This window comes from Catharus ustulatus, chromosome 4 (genome assembly GCF_009819885.2).
Source record: "Catharus ustulatus isolate bCatUst1 chromosome 4, bCatUst1.pri.v2, whole genome shotgun sequence".
Classification (NCBI taxonomy): Eukaryota; Metazoa; Chordata; class Aves; order Passeriformes; family Turdidae; genus Catharus; species Catharus ustulatus.
Window position 1 is genome coordinate 69,001,963 of NC_046224.1, and position 23,302 is coordinate 69,025,264.

General features: G+C 48.3%; 1 protein-coding gene across 4 annotated transcripts in view; it reads left to right on the plus strand.

Annotated features, from left to right (window-relative positions):
• ITPR2 (inositol 1,4,5-trisphosphate receptor type 2) overlaps positions 1-3,761 on the plus strand; it is a 241,850-nt gene extending 238,089 nt beyond the window's left edge. For all 4 annotated transcript variants that reach the window (XM_033056927.1, XM_033056928.1, XM_033056929.2 and 1 more), the window contains one exon: positions 847-3,761. In XM_033056927.1, the coding sequence (XP_032912818.1) occupies positions 847-933 (87 nt within the window). In that variant the 3' untranslated portion in view covers positions 934-3,761. The remainder of the gene's footprint in view (positions 1-846) is intronic.
• Positions 3,762-23,302: the final 19,541 nt, after the last annotated feature.

Here is a 23,302-nt window from a genome sequence, read left to right on the forward strand (position 1 = left end):
TTTTCCCCCACTGAGAACATCAACAGTGCCCTTGTGAAAACAATTTGCAGAGCCTGTTGCTTTGCTTGTGTCGCCCTTGTGCTGGTGCCCCTCGTGGGGCTCCCTCTGCCCTCCTCTATGGAGCACAAGCTGCTGGCCTCCCTTAAAACCTCCCTGAAAGCCCTGCTCCTGCCCACATCCCCTGCCTGGTGTGTTTGTTCTCCCTGCAGCATCAAAAGGCCAGCTCCTTGTTTTGCTACAGGTGCTGGTCACCTCTGCTTAGCTCGTTCCAGTTTCAGAACAGCATCTCTGTGTTTTCTTTACGGGAAGCACTTCAGTGGCATCGACAGAGTTATCTAATTATTCCCTTTAAATCCCTCCTTAAAACTTTTCCCTGTGAAAAAGCCAACAAAGGTTTAGGCTGGATGTGCTGAGACCATTGCTCATTGTGCTCACCCTCAACATCCTGGTGGGATTTTTTTCATCCTCCTGTGGCTGAATCTGTTCTCTCCTGGCTTAAATTTAAACTCTGTGTGGCTGGGGCCATCTTTTAGTTCTGTGATTCTACAGCACCAAGTGCAAATGCTGACCCTCTGCAGGGTTACACAACACAATGGCAGCACAAATAATACTCTGTAAGACCTGCCGGGGGATAAGAATAATGTATAAATGAGAATAAAATGTCCATACTTTGCAGGAAGCAGATCTCCCACTTCAAAGACATCCCTTACTTGTAATTTTCTATGCTGAAGAAAAGTATTCCACTCCCTGTTGTTTTGCTTATATGTATCTTGCTCTGTGACTGCTAAATAATAGTAAAAAGGAAAAAAAAATCTCAACTCGTCTCTCTCTGCCTTTCCACCTTAGATGACAGAACAAAGGAAGAATAAGCAGAGGCTGGGCTTTCTTGGATCAAACACACCCCATGTGAATCATCACATGCCACCACCCTGATACCACGGGGAGAAGCCGTGACTAGCCTTTCATCAGTATTCCTGCTTTATTATAGAATAAAAAACTGAGATTGAGAGGAGTGAACAGTGCCTATTGTTACAAAGTTAAAAACAACCAAGTGCCAAGATGTTAAGTGGTTTAGCTCTGGGAACAATTTGTAGCTGTTTTTCATGGTTGAGGGGGACCACAACCTAGAATGTGAGCGATACAAGGCGGCTCGTTTGTATTTTCTGCCTGGCCCTGCTCTGCTCCACGGCTCTGGGGCTGGCTGGGACAGTGGATGGGACAGAGATTGGGACAGAGATTGGGACAGAGATTGGCCGCATCCTGGAGCCCCCCTCTCGCCGAGCAGAAGAAGGAGAGGTGTTTATTGAGGCAAACACGACAGCCTGGCTCAGAATCAATAGGTCGTCTCTGGCTCACTTGCCAAATAGCAACATTAGTCATATTTGCTTGGCGTTTACTATTTTTTAATTACCGTAAATATGTCAGCCCGTAAGCGTGATGTGGCTTCAAGTAACTTCTGCTAGGAGGGAAAGGGGAGAAACCTCAAAAGGCTGGGGGAAGGAAGGAAAAAAAAAAAAGGAAAAAAATAGAAAAAGAGTTGCAAAGAGAAACATTAACGCTTTTGAATTTTAGCTGTCACCATGCAATTTCTTATTTATAACATGGAGCACAATGGATCTACAGCTGTGGGAATGTTATGCACATAACACTGACAACATAACTGGAAGTGATTTCTTTCTCCTGGTTTCAGATGTTCTCTATTAATGTGACTGTGAGGTTTCACATACTGAGGAGTTAAATTGTGTTTTAAATTCAAGTTCCAATGGAGGATTCAGGGGGGAAAAAAATTATACCTGCAGTTTGAAACATGTATGGGATTTTATTTTTTTTTTTTAAAAAAGCTCAGAAATGTCTTTCTGTACAGAACTGTAATGGTGTCATTACCTTCCATAAACTCATCTTCAGCAAGAGTTGACTTGAGTAAATAAAGACCATATTCTGCCAGCTTTCCTCTGAGCTAAAGACATTGGGTTGATGGCTTTGCCTGCCCTTTCTGCTTCCAGGGGTTTGCAGGGAAGCCTGCTGGAGAACAGGGAGGCAGTATCAGAGAAGCTGCTTCCAGCTCTCAGCCCTACAAAAGGCAGCAGCTAAGTCACCAGTGCAGGTTTGTGCTCCATCCTGCATTTCTTGGGATGGCTTGAAGGAAAAGTTACAGGGTTTCCACAGAGCCCCAGAGGACTCTTTTGTCTTTTGGGAGAAAAAATGAGGGGCACAAATGGGAGTTGTGTTCTTAGCTCACTTTCATTTTCAGTGGGTTTTAGTTACTATTTGAAAATGCACCTCTCTTTACATGGAGTCACTTTTGAAACCAAAATATTTTTGCAACGATTTGCCCCCATCAAATTTACATTTTGTTATAAAAGCCATTTTGATCGAAGGAAAAAGTATTATTGGTGTAAATATTTTCCAGTTTCTTCCTGGAGAAATGCTGTTGTCCTGGTTAAGGCACTGTTCAACCCAACAGGTCTAGAGTAAAGGGAAGGAAGGGGTATTTCACTCTCTTTATCCCAAATTCAGGTTCTTGAAGCTATTTTTTTTTTGTGGCAGTGATGTGGCTGAGATAAAAGTAATATATTTTAGCAATGTATTTATATTGCCACTAAACCACTGTATACCACTGAAATATCTCCTGTTGTTTTCAATTGTGTCCTTCAAGATAAGTGTAGAAATCAGAGGTTTCACTGGAAGAAAAAAATCTCTTTCTGTTGGCCTTAGTCCTGAGAGCACCCTGGTTGTGAGAGGTGATGGCCAAAGAAGTTTCCCCCAAACACAAAGTCAGCAGTAAGCTGGTAAGGACTCAGATCCTGTAGCTATATTAATTCAAATTAGTTCATACAGTTAATCAGATCTACTCACAGCTTCTGTTGCAACAGCAATTTCCTCTTCCTCACACACGTGTGGTTCTAAAACACAAAGCACAGTTCAATTATAAGATAAGTTTAAATCTCATTATTTATTGCAGGGTGCGTGGTTGGCTAATACTGGAATTGGTTGGCACTTTTCTTGTTTACACTCAGAAAAAGCAGCTGCACCTCTGCTCACCAGGGAGGCTGCTGCTGCTGGAGCTGGAAGAATTTGAGGCTGGATGGGTTTGTGCCCCGAGCTCAGGGCTGCAGTTGGGTGCTGCTGGTGCTCCCTCTGTCTCACAGCCCAGACCACATCCCCTGGGGCTCAGGAGAGGATGCTCCTGCTCCTCAGAAGGGAGAGTTACAGCATCAAAATCAGGTTTGCCTTGGCCACAGTGCCTTTCTGCTGTTCATAGCTTCCCAGAGAGACCTCTGTAATCAGTGACAGTAGGTGATGCTACTTGCACAGACTGTAAATATATTTCACTGACAATTTCAACATCTTTGCTGTTTCTGTCAGAACTTAGGCTCTGCCCTGCTCTCACCCATGTGAGCAATCTGTACACTCACACGTGGTAAGGAAAACAAGACACTCCTTGCATGGGTAATGGTTGCACGGCCAAGACTTAAAGATTGTGAAATATCCCCATGAATGAGTTTATAACAAAAATCATTGTTTTATACATATATTTATGTGTATATCTTTGTTTAATGCAACTGGGGTAACCTCCTCCTAGGCAAGTATCATTTACCTTACCTATTTATATGAAATGATTGCAAAGAAGTTAAAACATCTAAGAGCTTTTAATGCCTTAGAGAGATTTATAATTATAAGCTCCTTGACAGTTAAAAATCTACTTCAGTAAATGTGTCCATTGCTGCTGAATGTAACTTTTAATAAACTGTGTTATTTTATATAGGTCTGTCTCATTCTTGGTGTCAAGGTTGGGGGGAAATGGGTGTTCTGGGTGTGCACTCATTCCTTCAGCCCTGAATGGATGGAGGCTGAATGCAGCAAGGAAAGTAAGATTTTTATTTATTTCAGGCACAGATTGCTCCCTCCAGGATGATGGATCCAGGAATGCAGCTTTTCCAGGAGTAGTGAGTGTAGGATATGCTTAAGTGATCTCTGTCTGGGCCAGGGGAGCCCTGGGTTAGGGTGAGCAGAGGCAGGGTCAAGTGTTACAGGTGGGGATGAGCAGGCTCATCAAACAGCCTCAGGGTTTCTGCTGCTGCGTGGTTTTGTTTTTGTTTTTTTTTTCCTTATTGTAACTCTTTCAGGTAGCACATTGAGAGAGAGACCCAGAGCTTTCCCCACTCCTCTGGGTGAAAGAATTGAGAAAGACAAATTGTGTCTCTCAACTGAGACAACTTAGGCTGAGGAAATCTGTGGTCTTGTGTAAAAAGGAAGAGCCCTCCCTACAAATGTGTGGTTGGTAAACTACACCATAGAAGTGCTATTTTTCTTTATTCCCAGCTGGTTTTTTTTTTACAGATAGTCAGTATTAATGAGGAAGAGAATAAGGCCTCTTCTTAGTGAGAAAAAGCTTGCTAATTAATTAGTAAGAAAAATCCTATTAAATAGAGCATGCTGTTTCTCCTGTGCACTTTTCCCACCAACTTACTGAGGCTTTGAATAGAATTAACTTTCTTTTCTATTTTCTGGTATGATTTTAATGCTAAATAGAAAGGAACTTGTTTACTACTAGGTTTGTTAGATGGTTTTGCAAAAAGGATATCCTAAGAGAAAACGGGATTTCATGCAGCAAGCTTTCAAGCTAAGATTACAGTCATACTTAAAAAGCCCCCAAACCAGCATTAAGCTTCTAAGCCCAAAAGGGAGCAGTTTCTCATGCAGGACTGAGAACCTAATGCCAAGGCTTTTCTTTTTCAAAATGTTTGCCCCCAAGGCACATTTTAATTCAAGAGGTGTTTCAGGGAGCAAACCTCTCCCTTGGCACTGGCTCTGGTCTGCAAGGGAGTTCTGCTCCTCCCTTTCCACTGTCACTGCTGCTGCTGTGACAAAAGCATTTGCAGGTGAGGATGTTTTCTTTGGAAAGCACATGCTTTTTTCTGGGGAAGGTTGCCAAGTTGATTTTTAAGGGGAGAAAGCTGAGATTTAAGACTACTAAATTGATTTTCAGGGGAGAAAGCTGAGATTTAAGGCTGCTAACCTCTCTGCTGCCCCGGGATGCCCCCAGGAGCACAACTCCTACCTGCAGGTGCCTGTGTTGAACATCCTGAATTTGCACAAAATCATTCAAAACTCCTCAAAAGGAACTCGGGCTGTGGGGGTTTTAAATGTGCAGCGGTGTATTGCTATCATAAGCTCACACTTGCCTGCTCTGTTTATATGCTGCACTTTTTCAGGCTGAAGCAGGAAGCTGCAAGGCAGAAGACAAGCAGCCTTTCTAATTATGCTATTTCAATGTGTTTCTCTTGCTGCAAACAGCCAGAAGTTAACTTCCTTTTTGTACTGGAAGTTTCTTTCTCCATGTCTCTACCTTTGTCTGCTGCCACTCAGGTAAGGTGAGACCTGGGCATGTGTGCACCCCGGGGTTTACTGACAAACCAAAGCAATGAGCTAAAATGCGTAGGAGTATGGTGTCCTTGTGACTTAACAATTCTGTTTAAATGGTGTAGATCATCAGCATCCAATATCTGACTCCAAGTAAGCAGGAGGTTTTCCTAGCAGCCCTTCTTGTGGTAAATCATTGCACAGTCCTCATCCCCTGATGGAGCAGCCACGTGCCCTTTGCCAAGGCAATGCACACCTGTGTGCAGGGCTGTGGGGTCAGCCCAACCATTGCTTGGTGTGGGCCCTGTCACCATTCAGATTTCATCCAGATGGCAAGAGCAGTATGGGGATCCAGTTACAGCCCAAAGGCTCCAACTGCATTTATAAGTTACTCCCTTCTGGCCCCCAAAATCTGCAACATTTGTAGGCTTTGTTCCCAGAAACACCACCTGCCACGAAAACGATGGATTTTGGGTACAACCTCAGTGTTTCCTGTAATGGCCTTCAACTGGGATGTGTCAATCTGAATTTCACAATCCTCTCCTAGGACCACTTGCTTCCCTTACCAAAGATATAAGGATATTTTTCCTTGCTTCTTCTTCCCTGCCTCGCCAGAATTACAGGATGAAACACCTGGGACCTGTGTTAAGTCAGTCCCTGCTGTAGAGACCCATAGCTGTGTTCAGCAGAGCACAGGACAACCTTGAAACGAGGTTTAAAAAAATCCATTTTCAGTTGTGAGTTGGTGTTGGATGATAGAAGTTGGCTCAGAATTCGTATAACTTTTTTTCAAGTCAACTTTTGCTGGCTTTGAGGTTGGTTCTGGCCCATTTGCCACCCACTGGGGAGCTGCAATGGCAGCTTTGTCTGGCATGAAATCTTCCACCCCAGTTTGATAAAGCCAGCAGAACTCCTGGTGTTTCCAAAAACCTCTCCCAGCCCTTCATCTTTCTGTTCTAGGAGCTGAGGGTGCTGGTGCTGTGTATGACAGTGCATGGTTTGCACACACAGCCCCTGTCTGAGGGAATTTGGGAATGCTGGAACAGGAATGGGGACAGGTTGGCTGTGGCCCTAAACAAGCAAAGCTGGCATGAGCACTGCCCTCCCATGTGAAATATAAATTCTGCTGCCTGTGGAGGAGTTAGGAGAGGAGATTCTGGTCCCTGGAGCTGTCATGGCTCTTCCTATTCAGGTGTAAACATTTGTCCAGGTTCCTGGCTGTCAGCAGGGATGTAGGAAGATGTCAGCAGGGTATTGTGCACCTGGCCCCAGACTGTGGGAGCTGCAAAAGTGATGTGTTACAGTGCAGGGAAAGAAAGGCAAGGAAGAAAGTTCAAGGGAAGGTCTCAAGGGTACAAGAAAATGTTGCCAGGGGTGGTGATTTTACTGGTGGGATTTACTAAAAGTTTGCTTCTGAGTTACTGTGAAAAATTAGTGTTACCAGAAGCTGGCTGTCCATGTCTTTGTCAATCTTGTGTGTCTTTTCAGAAGACAGGATTCCACTGAAATCTCTATTGCTCAGGGTCCTCAGCCTATGAAATCTGGGCGGGTTTTTTTGCAAGTTTGTCCACAGCACCTCACTTGGAATGAGTGCTCTCTTACATGGCTAGCACAAATCTAAATAAACACAGAAATATAAACCGAGCTGGAAATTAACTGAGTACAAGCTGTCTTGCAAAATTGCCTGTGTTTCCTGGCTCTGGATGGGATGGAAATACCACAAAACTCCCTTCTCTCATAGTAACGTGATACTTCTGCTTCCGGGCTCAGCACAAAGCAGGAGATGGAAGAGTGTTCACGAGAGGAAAAAGAAAAGCAAAAGCAAATTATAACTCAAGCTCGTTTTTAACATGGTAAAACCAAATTCTTAATTAGAGTGCTCAAAGTGGCCACTGTGATCATCTACTCAAATGTTTTGTGTAGTGGGGGGAGTAGAGTTTTATCCATCTGCTCCTCTGTGGCACAGAGCTGGAAAAGGGAGCTAACCTGGCCTGGAAGTCTCCATGGGAGGAAGACATGGGGTGTATCTGCCAGCTGGTTCTCATCTGACTCCTCTTCAGCCCAAGTGCTGCATCCTGGCCAAGCAAATCCAGTTCCCCATGGTCCATGCTGGTTCCCATTTCTCCAGGAGAGGGAAATGCAGTCTCATGCAATCTCAGGATGCAAAGCTCTGCAGCACAGGCATTGTAATAATAGCCCACATGTCTCAGCACATGGCCTTGGCTGGTGGTTGGGGCGTTTGGCCACCAAGCCTGTGGAGGCAGAGCCGTGCCCACCCTGCTCCAGGTCCTCACCTCCAAGGCAAGGAGCACATATGTGAAGTTGTCTCATGGTTCTTCTACACTACACCAAATCCAGGCAGGTATTGTGCTGCCTGATCACCTCTTCTTTCCCTGCAGATCCCTTTAGTTTTGCCTTGTTTTAGTGGTGAGGGCTCCCTTCCCAATGGACTTCCCTCAGCTGGAGGTTCACAGTCACAGTTTCTCCAGGCAAGCGACAAGTTATCTTATGGGCTCTCTGTAATTTTCCCCATCCTGCCAAATATTTGGAGGCAGAAGTTATGTCAGCTAAGGTGGCAGGGAAGGAAACAAAGCTGTGTCACTGCTGGGACAGTGTGATGTGGCTGTGATATTTCTGTGGCAGCTAATCCCCGTGGTCTGAGCAGCCACGTCCTAAGAAGAGGGATGGGAATTTGGAGCACAGCACCTTCCTTAGGGACAGGGAATATCCAACCTGCCTCTGTCACTGCTCCTCCCTCAAAAGAGAGGGTGAAGGTCTGTGTCCCCAGCACTGCCCATGTCCCAGGTGTCCCCTCCTGCCTTTGCCAGAAAATGTCCTATTAACAGCATCTTCTGAGAGCTGGTGGAGACCACACACGTCCTTTCAGCCAGGCCAGCAAATAACCTTCAGCTAAGTCTGCCCAGGGCTGTTTTGGATCTGGTGATCTGCATTTAGAAATAGTCTTGGTATTTTTAAATGTTGCCTGAAGCCATCTGCTTCCCTCTTCATTTTATGTTTTAATTGTCATTTATAACATATTATATGAGCTATTCAAAATCCAGACAGATACTGGAGGGAAGCGAGCGAGTCCCAAGCTGCAACACGCAGAAATCTCTGAAAATCTTCCCTCAAAGGGCTCGGGGCTGGGGCTGCCACCAAGGGAGCCCGAGTGGCTGCAGCTCAGTGGGATCCTGGCTCTGGGACACACCCCATGTGTCCCAGGATTGCTGCCAGGGACAGGGACTTGCCCTTAGCTGGAGGGCTCCTGGTGGCCACTCTCACAGCCTGGGCACAAGGAGGTCAACTGATTTTCTCAGGTCACCAGTGCAAATGATTCATCCCAGATTTTCCTGGCTCCTAAACCTTTGCTCAGACCACAAGGCTGCTTAGTGACTTAGCAGGGCTCTGAGGAAGTCAGCTATAAATTGCAAACACGCTATGGCCAAATGACCGGCTGCGGTGTTTTCCACGTGCCACTTGTGAGTCTGGAGGGGCTGGCTGGTAGCTGGGAATTGGGAATTACTGCCAGGTGTTTGGTGAAGCTATGGCTTCAGACAAAAAAAAAAAGAATTGTTTTCCTTGCCTCCTACTTTATGGTGAAATCTTTCCACCTGTGTCTTTTCTGCCTGACTCTGTGCAGGGCCCTGTGCTGTGACCCTGCAGGGATTTGCTGCTTAGAACTCGGGCTGGTTTGGACAGCCTGAGCTCAAACCAGCCCAGGTGACAAAGCCACCGCCTGAGTCCTGCAGTCCCAGCAGGGTAGGATGGCCAAAGGGTGCCCTGGTGCCCCTCCAGGTGGAGTGATACCTCCCAGGAGCACAGACATTCCAGGTCAGGCTCAAACACAGCTGCACAGCAGAGGATGGGCATGGATCAACACACTCAGCCCTGTGGGATGGCCTAAACTCCAGCTGAGACCCTCAGCTTTTGGGAATGATGGCTAAATGAGCTAACCTGTGCTGGGAACTGTGCTGCTGCTCTTTGGTGGCACCATGGTGCTGGTGACCATCTGAAACCAGAAATATTTCGTTTTAGGAGATGCCTCTTGATTTTTCTCTTGCTGGTTGTGCCAGACTCAGGCAGCAGCCAAGGACCAGTAAGTGCAGATGGGTGAGAGGGCTGCAAATGCCCCAGGGCAGACTGTCCTGGCTTCTGAACACCCTCACAGTATGGGGAGTTATTACCACATTACTCTATTTTAATAATCTATTACACTTCAAACATATGAAACAAAGCAGAGCACTGAACATCAAACTGTCTGAATAAAGATTTTATGCTTGGGGTTTTTTTTAGGAAATCTCTGGACATAAATGGCAGGACTGAGGGAGTCAGATGCTACAAAGAGAAGACAAGAGAGGGGGCCCAGCTCTCAGGCCTGCAAGGAGCAGTCCAGGACAGCTGGCACTAATTGGCACTTTCCTTGGCTGAGGATGAAGTGTGGAGGAGACAATGGGGCCTGGGCTGGTTCCTGGTGCCTGGAGGTGATCCCCAGCACTGAGAAGCTGCTCTCAGGGGAGAAAAGCCCAAGTTGGGAAGTTTGGAGTGTCAGGATGTGTGCCCACCACCAGGACAGATGGTGGTGAGCCCAAAGAGACAGCAGGGCCCCGAGCACACCCATGGTCACCTTGGCTGGCCAGGAGCAGCTGGTCAAGCCCATGACTTCCCACACTGGGAACTCACAGCAGGAGTGGAAAGGGCTTAAGAAAAGCTCTGTGCAGGGGTGGTGTTGCTTCATGCAGAGCTGGGGTGAAAAGTAAAGCTGTGACACCTGGAACACGAACAGGCAAGAGCAGGAAACTCCTTCATAACAGGACACCACTTGGCAAGGAGGGGTAAAGGAAACAAAACTTTTTTTTTTTAAGAAATGAGATTATCATGTAACTTCTGGATTGCGTTATAATGGGGATTTTTGTGTGTATGAGCAGTAATTTCATCAGCACCACGCTTTTTTTTTGGTGAAAAGTATATTCATTATCTTAGACATGTATTGGCAGCTCCGAGGCAGCATTTCCTTTTGAACTTCATGAATAAATTCAAATGGGGAGGGGGAGAAAAACCATCCCCACTTTCCAAAAAGTTCTCCATGGTCAAAAGGGCCCTTAGTTTAAGCTGCACTGAGGCTCTGAGCTGGCTGCAGCAGCATCCCAGCAGTGTGACATCTAAACCCCTGTGTTTAGGATTACCACCCAGGTTCTCCAAAACTAAAGACACTTTTAAAATTATTTCATTACATGCAAGCCAAGTAAATGATGCTCTCCTTGTTTGTCCCCTGGGGTGGGAACACACAGTTTGGGCTTTGGTGCTTTCCCTCATCCCTCAGCACAAACAGGAGAAGCAGCTGAAGGACTTGGAAGCTGCAAGGATGAAGTGGAGCTCTTGGGCAGTAACCAGAGCTGGGCTGAGGGAAAACAGCTGCGAGCTGGACACCAGCAGTGTCCAGTGCTGTCCTCATGGAGTGATGGAAGAGCTGCTCCATCACCTCAGGAGGTCCCCAGCCCTGCCAGTGCCAGGGTTTGTGCCCCTGCAGCACTGCCCTGTGTGGGTGTGCAGCTCTGCTGCAGCTGGAGCAAACAGCCCGGTGGGGAAGGAGAGCTGGGGAAGGAGAGGAGAGGAGCTCAGCAGGATAACGAGCTCACAGAATGCAAATGCACGTCTGAGCTGGAGCTCCCGCACAGCCACAGCCCAGACACTGACTGCAGAGTCTCAGAAGCACCAAATAATTCGGGCTGGGAGGCAGCTTTAAAGGTCATCCAGCCCAACCTCCCTGCAATGAGCAGTGATATCTTCAACCACATCAGGTTGTTCAGAACTCCATCCAACCTGACCGTGGATGTTTCTGAGGGTGGGGCATCCACCACCTCTTCTGGCACCCTCACTGTGAAATATTTTTTCCTTAAATCTAATCTAAATTTACTCTCTTTTGCTTTTAAACCATTACCTCTTGTCCTATTGCTACAGGTCCTGCTAAAATTCTGCCCCTGTCTTTCTTATTAAGTCCCCTTTAAATGCTGAAAAAGCAGCAATGAGTTCCCCCCAAAGGCTTCTCCTCTCCAGGCTGAACAATCCCAATTCCCTCAGCCTTTGCTCCCAGCAGAGCTGCTCCATCCCTCTGATCCCTTGGTGTCCCTGCTCTGGCTCCAGCAGCTCCCTGTCCTTGCTGTGCTGGCCCAGGGCTGGGTGCAGCCCTGCAGGGGGGTCTCAGCAGAGCGGGGCAGAGGGGCAGAATCCCCCCTCCCCTGCTGCCCTGGGGCTCTGGGTGCTGCCCAGCACAGGGGGTTTGGGGCCAGTGCCCACTGCTGGCCCATCCAGTCCCAGAAGCTGATGTCCAGCTTGCACTGATTTTCTCAGGGCTAGCTCCCTTTGCACCTCCCCTTGCAGGCTGGAGAAAGGATTTTTGGCAATTCCATGACAGATGTTTGCCTCCAGGGTACAGCCCAGCAGCAGGATCTGGCCTGGGCTACACTCAGCTTTACATTGAACTCTCATTTCCACTCCTCTGTACTGATCTTGGCATCTCTGGGGATTTTTCTGTAATAATCCTGTCTATGTCATTGACTTAGACAATAGTAATTGAGCTTCAAACTTAATTACAATATGGGAACAAGCTGTCACTTGATTGAAGACACTTCTTGATTATTTATTGAAATAAATAATCTTACCTGTCTTTGCAACTTGTCATGAAGGGGCTAGACATTGGGGTATCTTTTATGGCTGTGTTTATATCCTTCCTGTCAGGTGCAGCACTTCAGTAAAATACCAAGCCCCGGCTTCCAAGATGCTCCCAGAGACTCTCCTTTCTCTAAATTTCCATTAGTGGTAGTTTAGAGAAAGAAGAGACCAGAGAGGGGTTCTCTCTGCTCCCTCACTTCAAGTCTTTCCTAACTCCTTCCCAGCTGACCCTGCTGCTCTTAGGCTGAGACCAGGGGATGCTGGGCAGGCAGGATCTGCTCTGGCTGCAGAGTCATGCCCTAGGCAAGAAATGTCTCAAATTAAAGGACTGGTAGGATGAGGCAAGGGGTTCAACCATTGCTTTTACAGGGATATTTGGGCCTTCCAAACAGGCATTGTGTCCACAAGCTCATCCTGGGAAGCTGAAGTGGCTGAAGATGCTCTGAGGCTCAGCCTGTAGCTAGGGGAACTCATTTGGTTCTCCAAAAAGTGCTGAGCAGCATCATTTATTGCAGAGCTGTTTGCCTGGATTCCTCTGTGGGACCATATCACCTCTAAGGAGCAATTCATTCCCTCCAGCCTTTAGAGTTACCCTCTGTAATGATCAACGTCTTGGGCATTTGGTTTTAGAACAGCAGTTTTTAGAGAGCAGCTCTTCCCTGCTGTGACTTGATGTCTGCCCCTGTGACTTCACAATCTGAAATCCATCCTTTGCCAGCTGTTCCAAGCCCAAAAAAATGCATCATACAGAAAGCTGAGCTCCAGGTTCAAAACACAAACCTGGTTCTCATGTCCCAGGAGGTTGAGCTACCTGAGACCACCTCAGACTTCAGAAAAACTTGAGCTTCTGCCAAAATTCATAATCAATGACCATTTATGTTGTGCTGGAGGTGTTTCCTAGCAGAAATCCTGGGTTTATGAACAGAGGCACACATTTTAAAGCTGATGCTTGTTTTATAATCCCAACCTGGTGATTTTTTTTTTTTTACCCAGTTATTTATGGGTGAATCACACACCTTGGCTGATGCACTGACAGATGTATCAGCTGCAGGTGTGTCAGAGAGATAAAACCTTCTCTTGCTGATACCTGAGCCTGAAGCACAGCACTTTGAGTCCTCCTGCTTGTGTTTCAGTGAATTCCACTCTCAAAATGGAAGTGTGGGAGTCCTGTTTCCTGACTGCCACATTACAATGTGCAGAAAAGTTACAAAATTGGATGCACACCCTGGGAGTGCCTCAGTGACCTCACCCTGCTCCTGTCCGCTGACACAAGGGGTGTGTGAGCAAAGCTGTGTCCACCCAGGGTTCTGCCATCTCCTACAAACTCAAACATGACCTCAGATCCCAGCTTTCCTCCTGCTGTCCTCTTTGTTATTCCCTTTTGGGTCTGGGTGAGCGTTCAAAGAACATCCTCACTTGTACTTCCAAGGGGCCAAACATTTTTAAGCTTTATGCAGGCAAAGTTTTTATGTCACATTCATGACCTGAGGCAAGCAGACAAGCCTTATGAAGAAGAACCAGGATGGTTTCTGTCCCATTAAAGGAATTTATGAGAAACTCAGTACACTTTCAGAAAAAAAAAAAAGAAAAAAATTTGTTTGCTTGGATGATGGACGTTTGTTGAATATTAATCTTTTCTGGGTATATCGCATGCTTTCTTAAAGAAAGCCTAAATTATTCAGGAGTACTTGCATGCTGAGATACAGCAAATTTACAGGCAGTACAAATCAACTTTTGCATCTTGCATAATATGAAAGGAAAGCAAGTCCCAAATTTGTCCTCTTAATACTTTATTGACCATCTCCTGCTAAGTAAAATAATTAAGCTGCTCATTAAGACACACCATACATCCTGCTGGAACAATGGCCACTTTAATCCTTACACACAGCATCAACAAAAGAACTGTGAGACACCACACATCCATATTTTAGTTATTCTTTTTATCCATTTGCTGTTTTATAGGATGGCAGTGACAGGAACGTCACCGGTGACAAACAGCAGCCTCTGCCCCGGGGAGGTGACAGTCTGGGAGGGCTGGGGAGTTGGTGGCCACCAGGGGGGTGTCCCCAACTTTGTCCCCCTCTGTCCAGGCCAGTGATGTCCCTGTCAACCCCCTGTCCCCACTGCAGGGAAGTGCCAGCCTTATTTATGTAACAGCTGCTGTTTTTAGGTGCTGTCACTCACACTTTCACTGGAAAACGTGGTGCTTGAAGAGCTGCTACGCTAGTACAGCATATGCCGGAGGCAAAACTATATATATATTAAAAAAAAAAAAAAAAATCCTTGTAAAAAAAGAATTAGAGCAGGATTATGGCAGCATGTCAGCCCTCCCAGCCAGTGCAGTGCCTCACCAGGGCCACATTTTGGAAATCCTGTGCTGCCAGGGTGTAAAGCCTTTGTGGATTTAATTTAATTTAATTTAATTTTATTTTATTTTATTTTATTTTAGATTTAGTTTATTTTGGGATCACAGGAAATGCTCTTAGGTGGTCCAAATTCTTGCTTTTGTTAGCAGGTCCAGGCTGGTGCCCGTGATGTCGAGTGGAGGAAGGAGCTGGGACAAAGCAGTCAGGCAAAAGCAGCCCCTGGGGCTGCCCTCCACCAGCTCAGGGTCACAGGTTCAATGCAGGAAAAAAACACTCTCAGGTGTACATGCACAGGTTTTAAATGCATGTGATGCATTCTGACAAAATCCAGCAGTGCTGGTTCTGAACGGGGACATCCAGAACAATTTACATCAAAAGTCCTGTTCCTGCAGTTGTAAACTGTGGTGCAAAACCAGAGCTGCTGCTGGAAAATGTCCCCTCAGAGCAGGGCAGTGTGTGACCTCCATGGATCTGAATCTTTCAGGGATGATGACTTATCATTGCTTGTTCTCAAAAGAAGATCTCTGCTGGAATTTAAGGTTGTTTTAAAGCAGCTACATCAATTTCCCTCCATCCCCCACTTTGTAGAGGTGAATGTGTGTAGGCACCCTGTGCTTCCTGGATGTCTGGAAACCTCTCTGCTGGCTCCAGGGGACTTTGGGTTTGGCTTTCCCAGTGAGTTGTCCTTCTTGTCCCAACCAGCGTCTTGTGTTCCCCACCATTCCTTTTCCATCACACACACATTGAATACACACCCATGAGCAGCTGAGTGTGAAAGAAGGGAGAAACCAGAAAGAAATTAAGGAAATCAATTGAATAGAGTAGAATCGAACAGAACAGAATATTTCACTTGGAAGGAACCTACAAAGATCATCCAGCCCAACAGCCTGAGCACTTCAGGGCTGACCAAAGGCTAAAAGATGTAAAGAGCACTGTCCAGGTGCCTCTCAAACACACCCAGAGCATTGACCACCCCTTTAGAAAGTCTGCTCCAGTGTTTCTCCACCCTCTTGGTAAATAAATGCTTTCGAATATCCAGTCTAAACCTTTCCTGCACAGCTTTGAACCATTCCCATGCATCTTATCCCTGGATACCAGGGAGAAGAAATCATCAAGCCCTCTTGCAGGGGAGATGATGCTTGGTGTTCTCCTGTGTACCTGGGTGATAGCCACATCTCCTCTCAGCTCTGCCAGCTGCAGGCCTCTGTGCACACAGATGTGGGAGGAGGAGGGAAAGGGTGTGATGGATGGTACAAAAAATCAAGGATCTGCCATGTGTCCTGCTTCCTGCCTGGACCAGAGGAGCCAGGAAGGAATCCATCTGATGGAACACTTCAGCTATTGCATGGAGCAACCAAGCCTCATCCCGAGCTCTCCTGCATCCCTCAGGCCCTCCCAGTGTGTCTGGCCAGGCTGATGTAAATCAGAACCTCTCCCCCAAAACCAGTGCAGCGACCTGCAGCAGCTGGGAAGGAATTTGAGGCAGCTTGCAGCTCACCCAGCTGTGTTTGATTTACATCTGGAGCCACTTGGAGGTTCACGTCAGAGGAAGGAAGGGGCAGAAGCGGTGCAGGAGGGATGGCTTGGAAAATGCCCTCTGCTGGAAGGAGCCAAGCCCCACGGGAGGCAAACGGCTGGCAGAGGAGTCAGGCATTGATTTTCTCCCTCTTCCCCTCGCCCTGACGATGCCAGGCTTCCTGCAACTGCTGATTATGATGATTACAGTGTTTCTGGTGTGTGTGTGTGTGTTTGTGCACACGTGTGCAGCGGTTTCTCGCTGAACCCCTCTCGGTTGGACACTGCCAGATGGTACAAAAGCTTACCGGAATTTCATTTTCAAATAAACCACAGACTTGGATGAGCTAATGTTGTTCCACACAGAAAGCCACAAAATTCAACAGAGTGATGTTGTTTCAAGACGAGGACATGTCAAGTGAGGGAACCATCCGGTTGGCTCTGAAAGAGCTACATACACCCCCTCATGATTTTGGAGGCTGTTTATGTACAGATGCCGGGCATGTGGCACTGCAGCTCGGGTTAAACCTTTCCCCACAGCTGATGCCTGTGGAGCAGAGCCTTGGCAGAAGTGGTGCAGCAGCCACAGCTGCTCACAAGCCTTCCTGTTTTGTTTAAACCGCTCCTGGAAGGCTGGCGGCCCCCGAGCATCTCCGTCTCCACAAGGACAGGTACACAGCACTGCTGGGGGACGTGGCTCCACCTAGATGCCATCCCTGCCACCAGGTGACCTCCTGGGATATTCAGCTCCAAGCCCAGGGGCTTGGGGGTGCCCTGGGATCCACTTGTCCATTTGATGTGCAGCCCTGTGCTGTCACAGCTTTGCCAGGAGTGCTGGCTCTGGCTGGGATGAGGAGGAGTGACTTGGACACCAAGGGATAAAGCAGCAAAAGGATTTCAGCCCTTCAATGGTTCCTACATCTAAAAGCACATCTCCAGAGGTCTTCTGCCCCTCCTGTACCTCCAGGGTGAGAGTCACGAATCTGACAGCAACAGAGGCTGAGCAGGGCAAGGATTCAAGTCAGCCACAGCTCAAAGTCCCACCTCTGCACTGCCCCAGGCTGTCTGGCAGAGCCTAGGTACGTAGTTCCTGTGCATTTAGTCCCAGACAGCCTAATGCTGGCACCAACAGTGCTGTGATTTAACAACAAACTGGCAAAAGCCTTTCCTCCCCAGCAAGAGCCACCTCCAGCCTGTGGCCAGCGAATTAGGTCTTGGCCTGGCTTGAGGATGTGTGGCTGGGGAAAGTGAGCCTGGTGCTGGGGGCCAGCAGCCAGAGCACAGCCTCCCACGGGATTCTGGCACAGGGCAAGCCTGCAAAAGGGCTTCAGTGTTGTGGCAGCGAGAGTTTGCAGCTCCCAAACTGGAGGACCCAAAGGCACAGTGCTCAGAGGGGCCAGGTCTCAGCTCAGAGCCACCAACAGTGCCCTGAGGGGAGCCACCAGTGGTGGGGGCATTTTGCCATGTCCCAGCACTGCAAGAAGCACCTACATTTGTCACAGTTAGGATTTAGTTTCCATTTAAAAATGCATTTACTGTTGATGCCCTGCTGCAAAGAGTTGAGCAAGCACCGGCTCAGCCTGATGGAGCTGCACTGCTCTGCCTTGGGCTGAGGGTCTCTCTCTGGCTGCTTTTCATGCCTATTTTCAGCTGTTGCCATGCTGCCTATTTATTTCAGCCTCTTGTTTCCAGGGATGTGGCCTTCCTGCTCCTGAGGAAGCATCCAAACCTCAGCACAGAGAGCAAAGACACACAGTAAAGGCATTTTTTCCTTCTTAAACCCCTAAGCCTGCAGGATGGATTCTGTTTCAATTGCATCTTTATGAATAACTTTCCATTTCACACTCACCTGTTCATTTTCTGTCCTAGTTATAATCAATATCACTGATAACTGTCTGTCAGAGCATTTATACATCACTGGAAGGTGACTAACAAGGGGAAGTCTTTATCTGTATTTTTTCAGACCGCTTTCAGTGAATTAACCAATGAGAGATGGCAGATTGATGTAGACTAGGTCCTAATTTTTACCCACAACTAAATGGATTCTCAGAAGGAGAAGCAATCAGAGCCTTCCTGATAGCTCTGACAGCCCCAGCAGGAGGGTCATCCCATGGGGATGTGACCTTTATTCCAGAACCATCTTGCCTGATGGACATTGTGTTGCATCCCTGGCTGCCCTCGATTCCTGCTTGTGCCTCCCCCACCAGCCCTGCCTCCCCAAGGATGTTCTGCTTCCCTCCTCATCCTCCACCCAGCATGAGTATTTTCATGGCTGAGCTTCTTATTTGACCCCTAATCTGTGTTTGGAAAGTTTTCTTAATCAAAGTGACTTTGGCTGGACCTGCTCCTAAAATGATGAATTAATATCTCAGGTCAAAATGTGCATTTTACTGGTGAGCTGTCCTGTATCTCCTTTTATTTCTTCCACCTTCCTGTTGCACTGGTGCAAAGCAACCTTGTGAGCTCCTTCTTAGCTTAGAAGCAGCCAATTTATTCCTTTTTTGTACAACCCCAAGTGCTCTGGAGCCACTACCCAGCATGGCACGTGTCTTTTATAGCAGGTGAGCTGCAGATACCTCAAACACTGATGTTCAGCACCACACAGCAGCCCTGCCCTGCTCACCTGGAGGGCAGGGTAGTGTTGGTGGCCCTGTCCTGGGAGCCTGGAGCAGGAGGGTGGCCTCCATTTGGTCCGTGCCTGGTTCTCTGCATGGCCCTGGTGACAGATGGTGGTGGCAAAGCAGCTGCAGGTCACTCATGTCCTCTGTCACTCCTTGTGAGGAGCACAGCCTTGTGCAAGGCAAGTTGTGGCACGATGCTCAGTGGAAAATAAATCCTAAGAAATTCATATGTGAGGAATTTCTCCCTCTCCCTTCTTTGCAGAGTTACTGGGACCCTGTCCAACAAAATAACAACTTTTTTTGAAAGCAGAGACAGTAATTTACAGTGGTGTAAATCAGAAACTCTGCCCCAAGCCCAGTGGGTTTGCCCCACATGATTCACGCTCTTGTTTGCAAACATGAAAACCACAGTTTGCAGCCTGGGGAGGGAAAAGGAGCACAGAGATGCCATGGCTCTCTGGGACCATGCTGGAGGTCAGTAGCAGAGCTGAGTTTGTGCTCTGCTGTTAGCACACATGGAATTGTGCTGGTGGGACCAAGCTGTGACAGCCTGCTTGGGGTCTGGATCCCAGCAGGGGCATTTGTCAAGTCTGAGAGCTTGGTCCATGATGGGGAAATCATTACCCCTCTTTCCTCTCCTCTCCTCTCTCCAAATGTTTTGGGGCTGGTTTTCCCAGAAGAGCTTTGCCTCCTGTGCTGCTCAGAGCCACACAGGCCATTTACTCTGTGTGTGGAAGGGAATAGTCACCATGGAAATGAGTAGCTATCATCAGTGAATCTTCTAATCCCACAGGATGAACTTCAGGCTCAATCCCAGAGAAGGTGGTTTTCCCATCAGCATCTGAGTGCCAGCCTCTCCCAAAAACTGTGCTGCTTGTGAGAGTACAGCAAGGGCATTTTGGATGGAGACTGTAGGGTATCCTAGAGGAGAAGAGGAGGAAGAACAACATTTCTACTTTTTTCCCCCTTTTCTCATAGATTTTTTTCTTTTTTACTTGCCTTAGGTTGCTGCGATTATCACAACACACGTGGCCACTAAACAGGGGAAAAATCCCACCAGTTTCAAGCAGAAATGCTGGAAGACTGGGGCCATCCTGCTCCTTGCAGATGACACAGCCATGCTCAGGCTTTCACTGGAGCAGAAGGTGGGTTTGGGTGGTGCCTGCAGAGGCAGGGGTGACATTTGGGGGAGGGCTGGATTCCATATGCTGGGGTGTAAGTCTTGGGGTTGTGCTGCCACAGCTTGCCCAGAGGAGCCTATGGGATGCACTGTGCTGCTGCCAGAGCCAGTGTGCCCAGAAGCCACACATTCCCTCTGCTTGCACAATGTCTTGGGGGGCTTTGCTTGGACTCCTCACGCCCCAGGGCACTGCTGTGCACAAGCACTGGTAGCCTTGTGCTTGAGGGAGGTGCCCCCAGCCCCATGGTGTCCCAGGGATGAGCAATGGCCACTCCTAAGTACCACACACACAGAAGTTCACTCAGAGGTTGATCCCATGATTAAAGACAGGAGGGGCTGATTCATTACTCTCAGCAGCCAGCACAGTGTGGGTGGTTTGGTTTGTTTCTTAAATCCCCTTTGGGACGCTGCCAGTGAGGGCATCCCCGGAGGAACAAGGTGCAGCTGATGGTGACAGGGCTTGCAGGAGGGTGACAGCTCTTGGGGAGATGAGCAGAGGCCCTGCAGCCAGCCAGGCTGCCCAGGTGTACAAGGGACTTCTGGGATGCAGCCCTGGCATGTTGCAGAGGGAAAACCTCTCTCAGCTTCCCCCATCACCTTCCATGGCCTTTGGCAGTCCCTGATAAAAATAGCCACTTGTTTCTGTGCTGTGCCTGCAGCAGGCAGCTGGGCACTGGCGCTTTCTTTTTCAGCTGATTGCGTGGCATCTATTTTAGCAAGTAGCTGCTCTTGAGAGGTTTTGCTGATGGAAACACCTGCCCACTGCTGTGCTTGTCCCAGCCAGCCCCCAGGTTCTGCAGGCAGCTGGTGCTCCCAGTGTGTCCCTGTCCTGCAGGGTTTCTGCCTCCCCACAAAGCCCACGGCCCTCAGTTGGTCACTGAATTTGCCGTGCCTCAAAACTGGGTCTCCTAATATCACTGCAGGGGATCAGCTGGATCCTCTGCCTTCTTGGTGAGCATCTCAACCAAAACTTGTACAAGTAGGTTTGGGAAAAGGGACCCACATTGTCCCACTGTCCCAGGAAATGAACAGGTTCAAACTAAAATCCCAGGGTAGGCTTATGCCTCACTTCAGCATTTAAAATGTAGGTCCAGGAACTCCACAGAGGGGTCTCCAAGAAGGAGCTGTGTTGTGAAGAGACATAACAACACACCATCTCAACCCATGTCTTGTCTCTGGAAGCAGCAAAGATGCTGGGGGCAAACTGGTTCTGGTTTGGGAATGTCTCATGTCCAGCCTCCTTTCTCCACTGTGCCTTTGAGCTCCAGCCTGTGGCTCCACACAGCATTGCTTCCTCCAGGAGCAGTGCTGATCATGGGAATGATAGAGCAGACACTTCAGTGGGGGTTCTGCGCTGCACTACACAAGGCAAGCCCCTGAGCAGACCTCAGGACAGCTAGGGAAGGAGATATGGGAGTTACAGGTCTCTGATGCTTTTATTTTCAGAGGCAATCAGCAATTCTGGCTGTCTTCATTGTGGGCTCACCTCAGGGCAGCTTCAGCTGAGCTGGCTTAAAGGGGCTGTAGCTACCTCCTATTCTGGAATTCTAAAGGTCTTTCAGGTGAGAAAAAAAGGGAGCGAGTTGTTCTGCCAGTGCTGAAAAATGCATCCCAGGAAAGCAGCCGTGCGTGGTCCCCAGAGCTCCCCAGGCTGCAGCCAGCCTCACTCACCCTGCCACGGCTGGCTCAGCTGCATCCCCCAAAGCCAGGGCTGCCAAGTTCCACGAGCAGTGATGGGACACAGCTCTTGGGTTGCAGCTGCCTCTGTGTCCCCTGTGGGATGTATTCAGGGTTGGGAATGGGTGGCTGCAGGACAGGGCAGGGAAGGAGCTGCTGCCTCCTTTCCCTCCTGCCAGGTGCTGTAGGGAGCACCCTGAGAGGAGTCCAATTCCTCCTGCTCCCACTCTCTTCAGGCCTGGAGCCTGGTGGAAAGAGTGAAAGGGGAGAGCAGATGATCTCAGTAATTTTCTCATCCTTCTTTCGGGCTCTCCCAAGCCCTCTCCCACAGGATCTCCGGACAGAGGCCGGAGGACACCAGCCATCCCTTTCATGGAGCCAGCAGCCTCCCTGTGGATGCAAGCCCTGCCTCTCACGTAGCAGCATGAGCCCTGCTCTCTCCCTGGCAGCCTGCCTGGGCACTGCCACAGCTCAGGGGTGGCCCTGAGTCCCAACAGCCTCAGCAGCATGACCCACTACACCCTCCGATTTTTGGCATCCACCATCCCCTGCAACCTCATGGCCAGCCAACTTCCCAAGACACACCTGCCATGGTCTGCTCCCTTTTGCCTCTGAAAACAGAGTTGTGGGTGATGCTGGGGAGAAGTGAGGGCTGCAGGACTCCAGCTTGCCTCTCACTGTGTGTCCCCTGGCCGGGTGAGCTGTTTGCTTGTGCTGCTGCAGTCAGCCCTGGGATGGTGCAGAGCAGCCAATTGACGTCAGAGTAGCGCCCGTGGTTTGTGTGAGCTGAGGGACTGCTTCTGCTCCAGGTGGGTTTCCAACACCACACAGAAATGCTTAAATCCCCCCCTTCCCCTCCCTCTGCTCCAGGAAACAAGTGCCTCATTTCATTCATTGGCTGGTTTGGTTATGGCGTGAATCCTGCCCATATTTTGGCTACTCGGTTGTTTGCTGAGGACCAAGCAGCCCAGATAATGCCAGCAAAGAGCAGGGGAGTGAAAAAAACGAGGGGGGAAATAGGGAAAAGCCAAGTTTAATCTCCTCTGCCTCAGTTTGTGCCACATGTTTCCAGACAGGACTAAAGCCATGTACTTTTTTCTTCTCGCGTCGCCCGCAATGTTTTTGAGGCTTGTGAAAATATGGGATGCTGAGTTCCTGCCATCCTTCTTCTCTTTCCCTTCAAATCACTGCATGTTCTGTGCAATGTGTCTGGGCCAAGGCAGTTTGTTTGACCTTGATGCATTTCCCCTTGACTGCTCAAGTTTTCCTTCAGCCACTTTAGCTTTATTTTGTGTTGCACTTTTTAGCTACAACCCCTCTGTTTTATGCTCGTCTTTGCTGGCTGGATTTGGCAGTGACAGTGTCAGTACATTTTCCCTAAGCCCAGACCAATGTCTTTAACTGCATCGTATCTTTCCAAACCTGGAGTGATTCCTATAGGGAGTGTTTTGAGGAGTCACTGCCTTGACTTCCATGGATTTTGGGTCAGGCCTGTGCTCTCAGATCACTCCATACATGTTGCTGCCAATCCGTGGGGCCGGACCCTTTAAGATTGTCCAAAACAAACACTCTGTGGGTGAGATCAGTGCACAGACTATCACGTGAAAAGCTCTGTGATAACAACTGACTGCGTGTTTGCTTTCATATGGCATTGATTCTTATTTCCCTGACTATTTTTAGCCTTCAAGGTTGTCCCTTAATCCAACCCACTTTCTTTCTTGCAACAGGGCTAATGATGCTTGTATTGCTGTGGGAAGTATGAATTAGTTTGTCATTTCAGTGGGAAATACAAGTTTGTTTTTCATCCATTTCAGTGCCTTGAATCAGATCCTCACACAGCCACTGAAAGAAAAACCCCATCAAGCTCCATACCAGCCCAAATCAACATGTTCCTGCTGATGGGAAAGCCT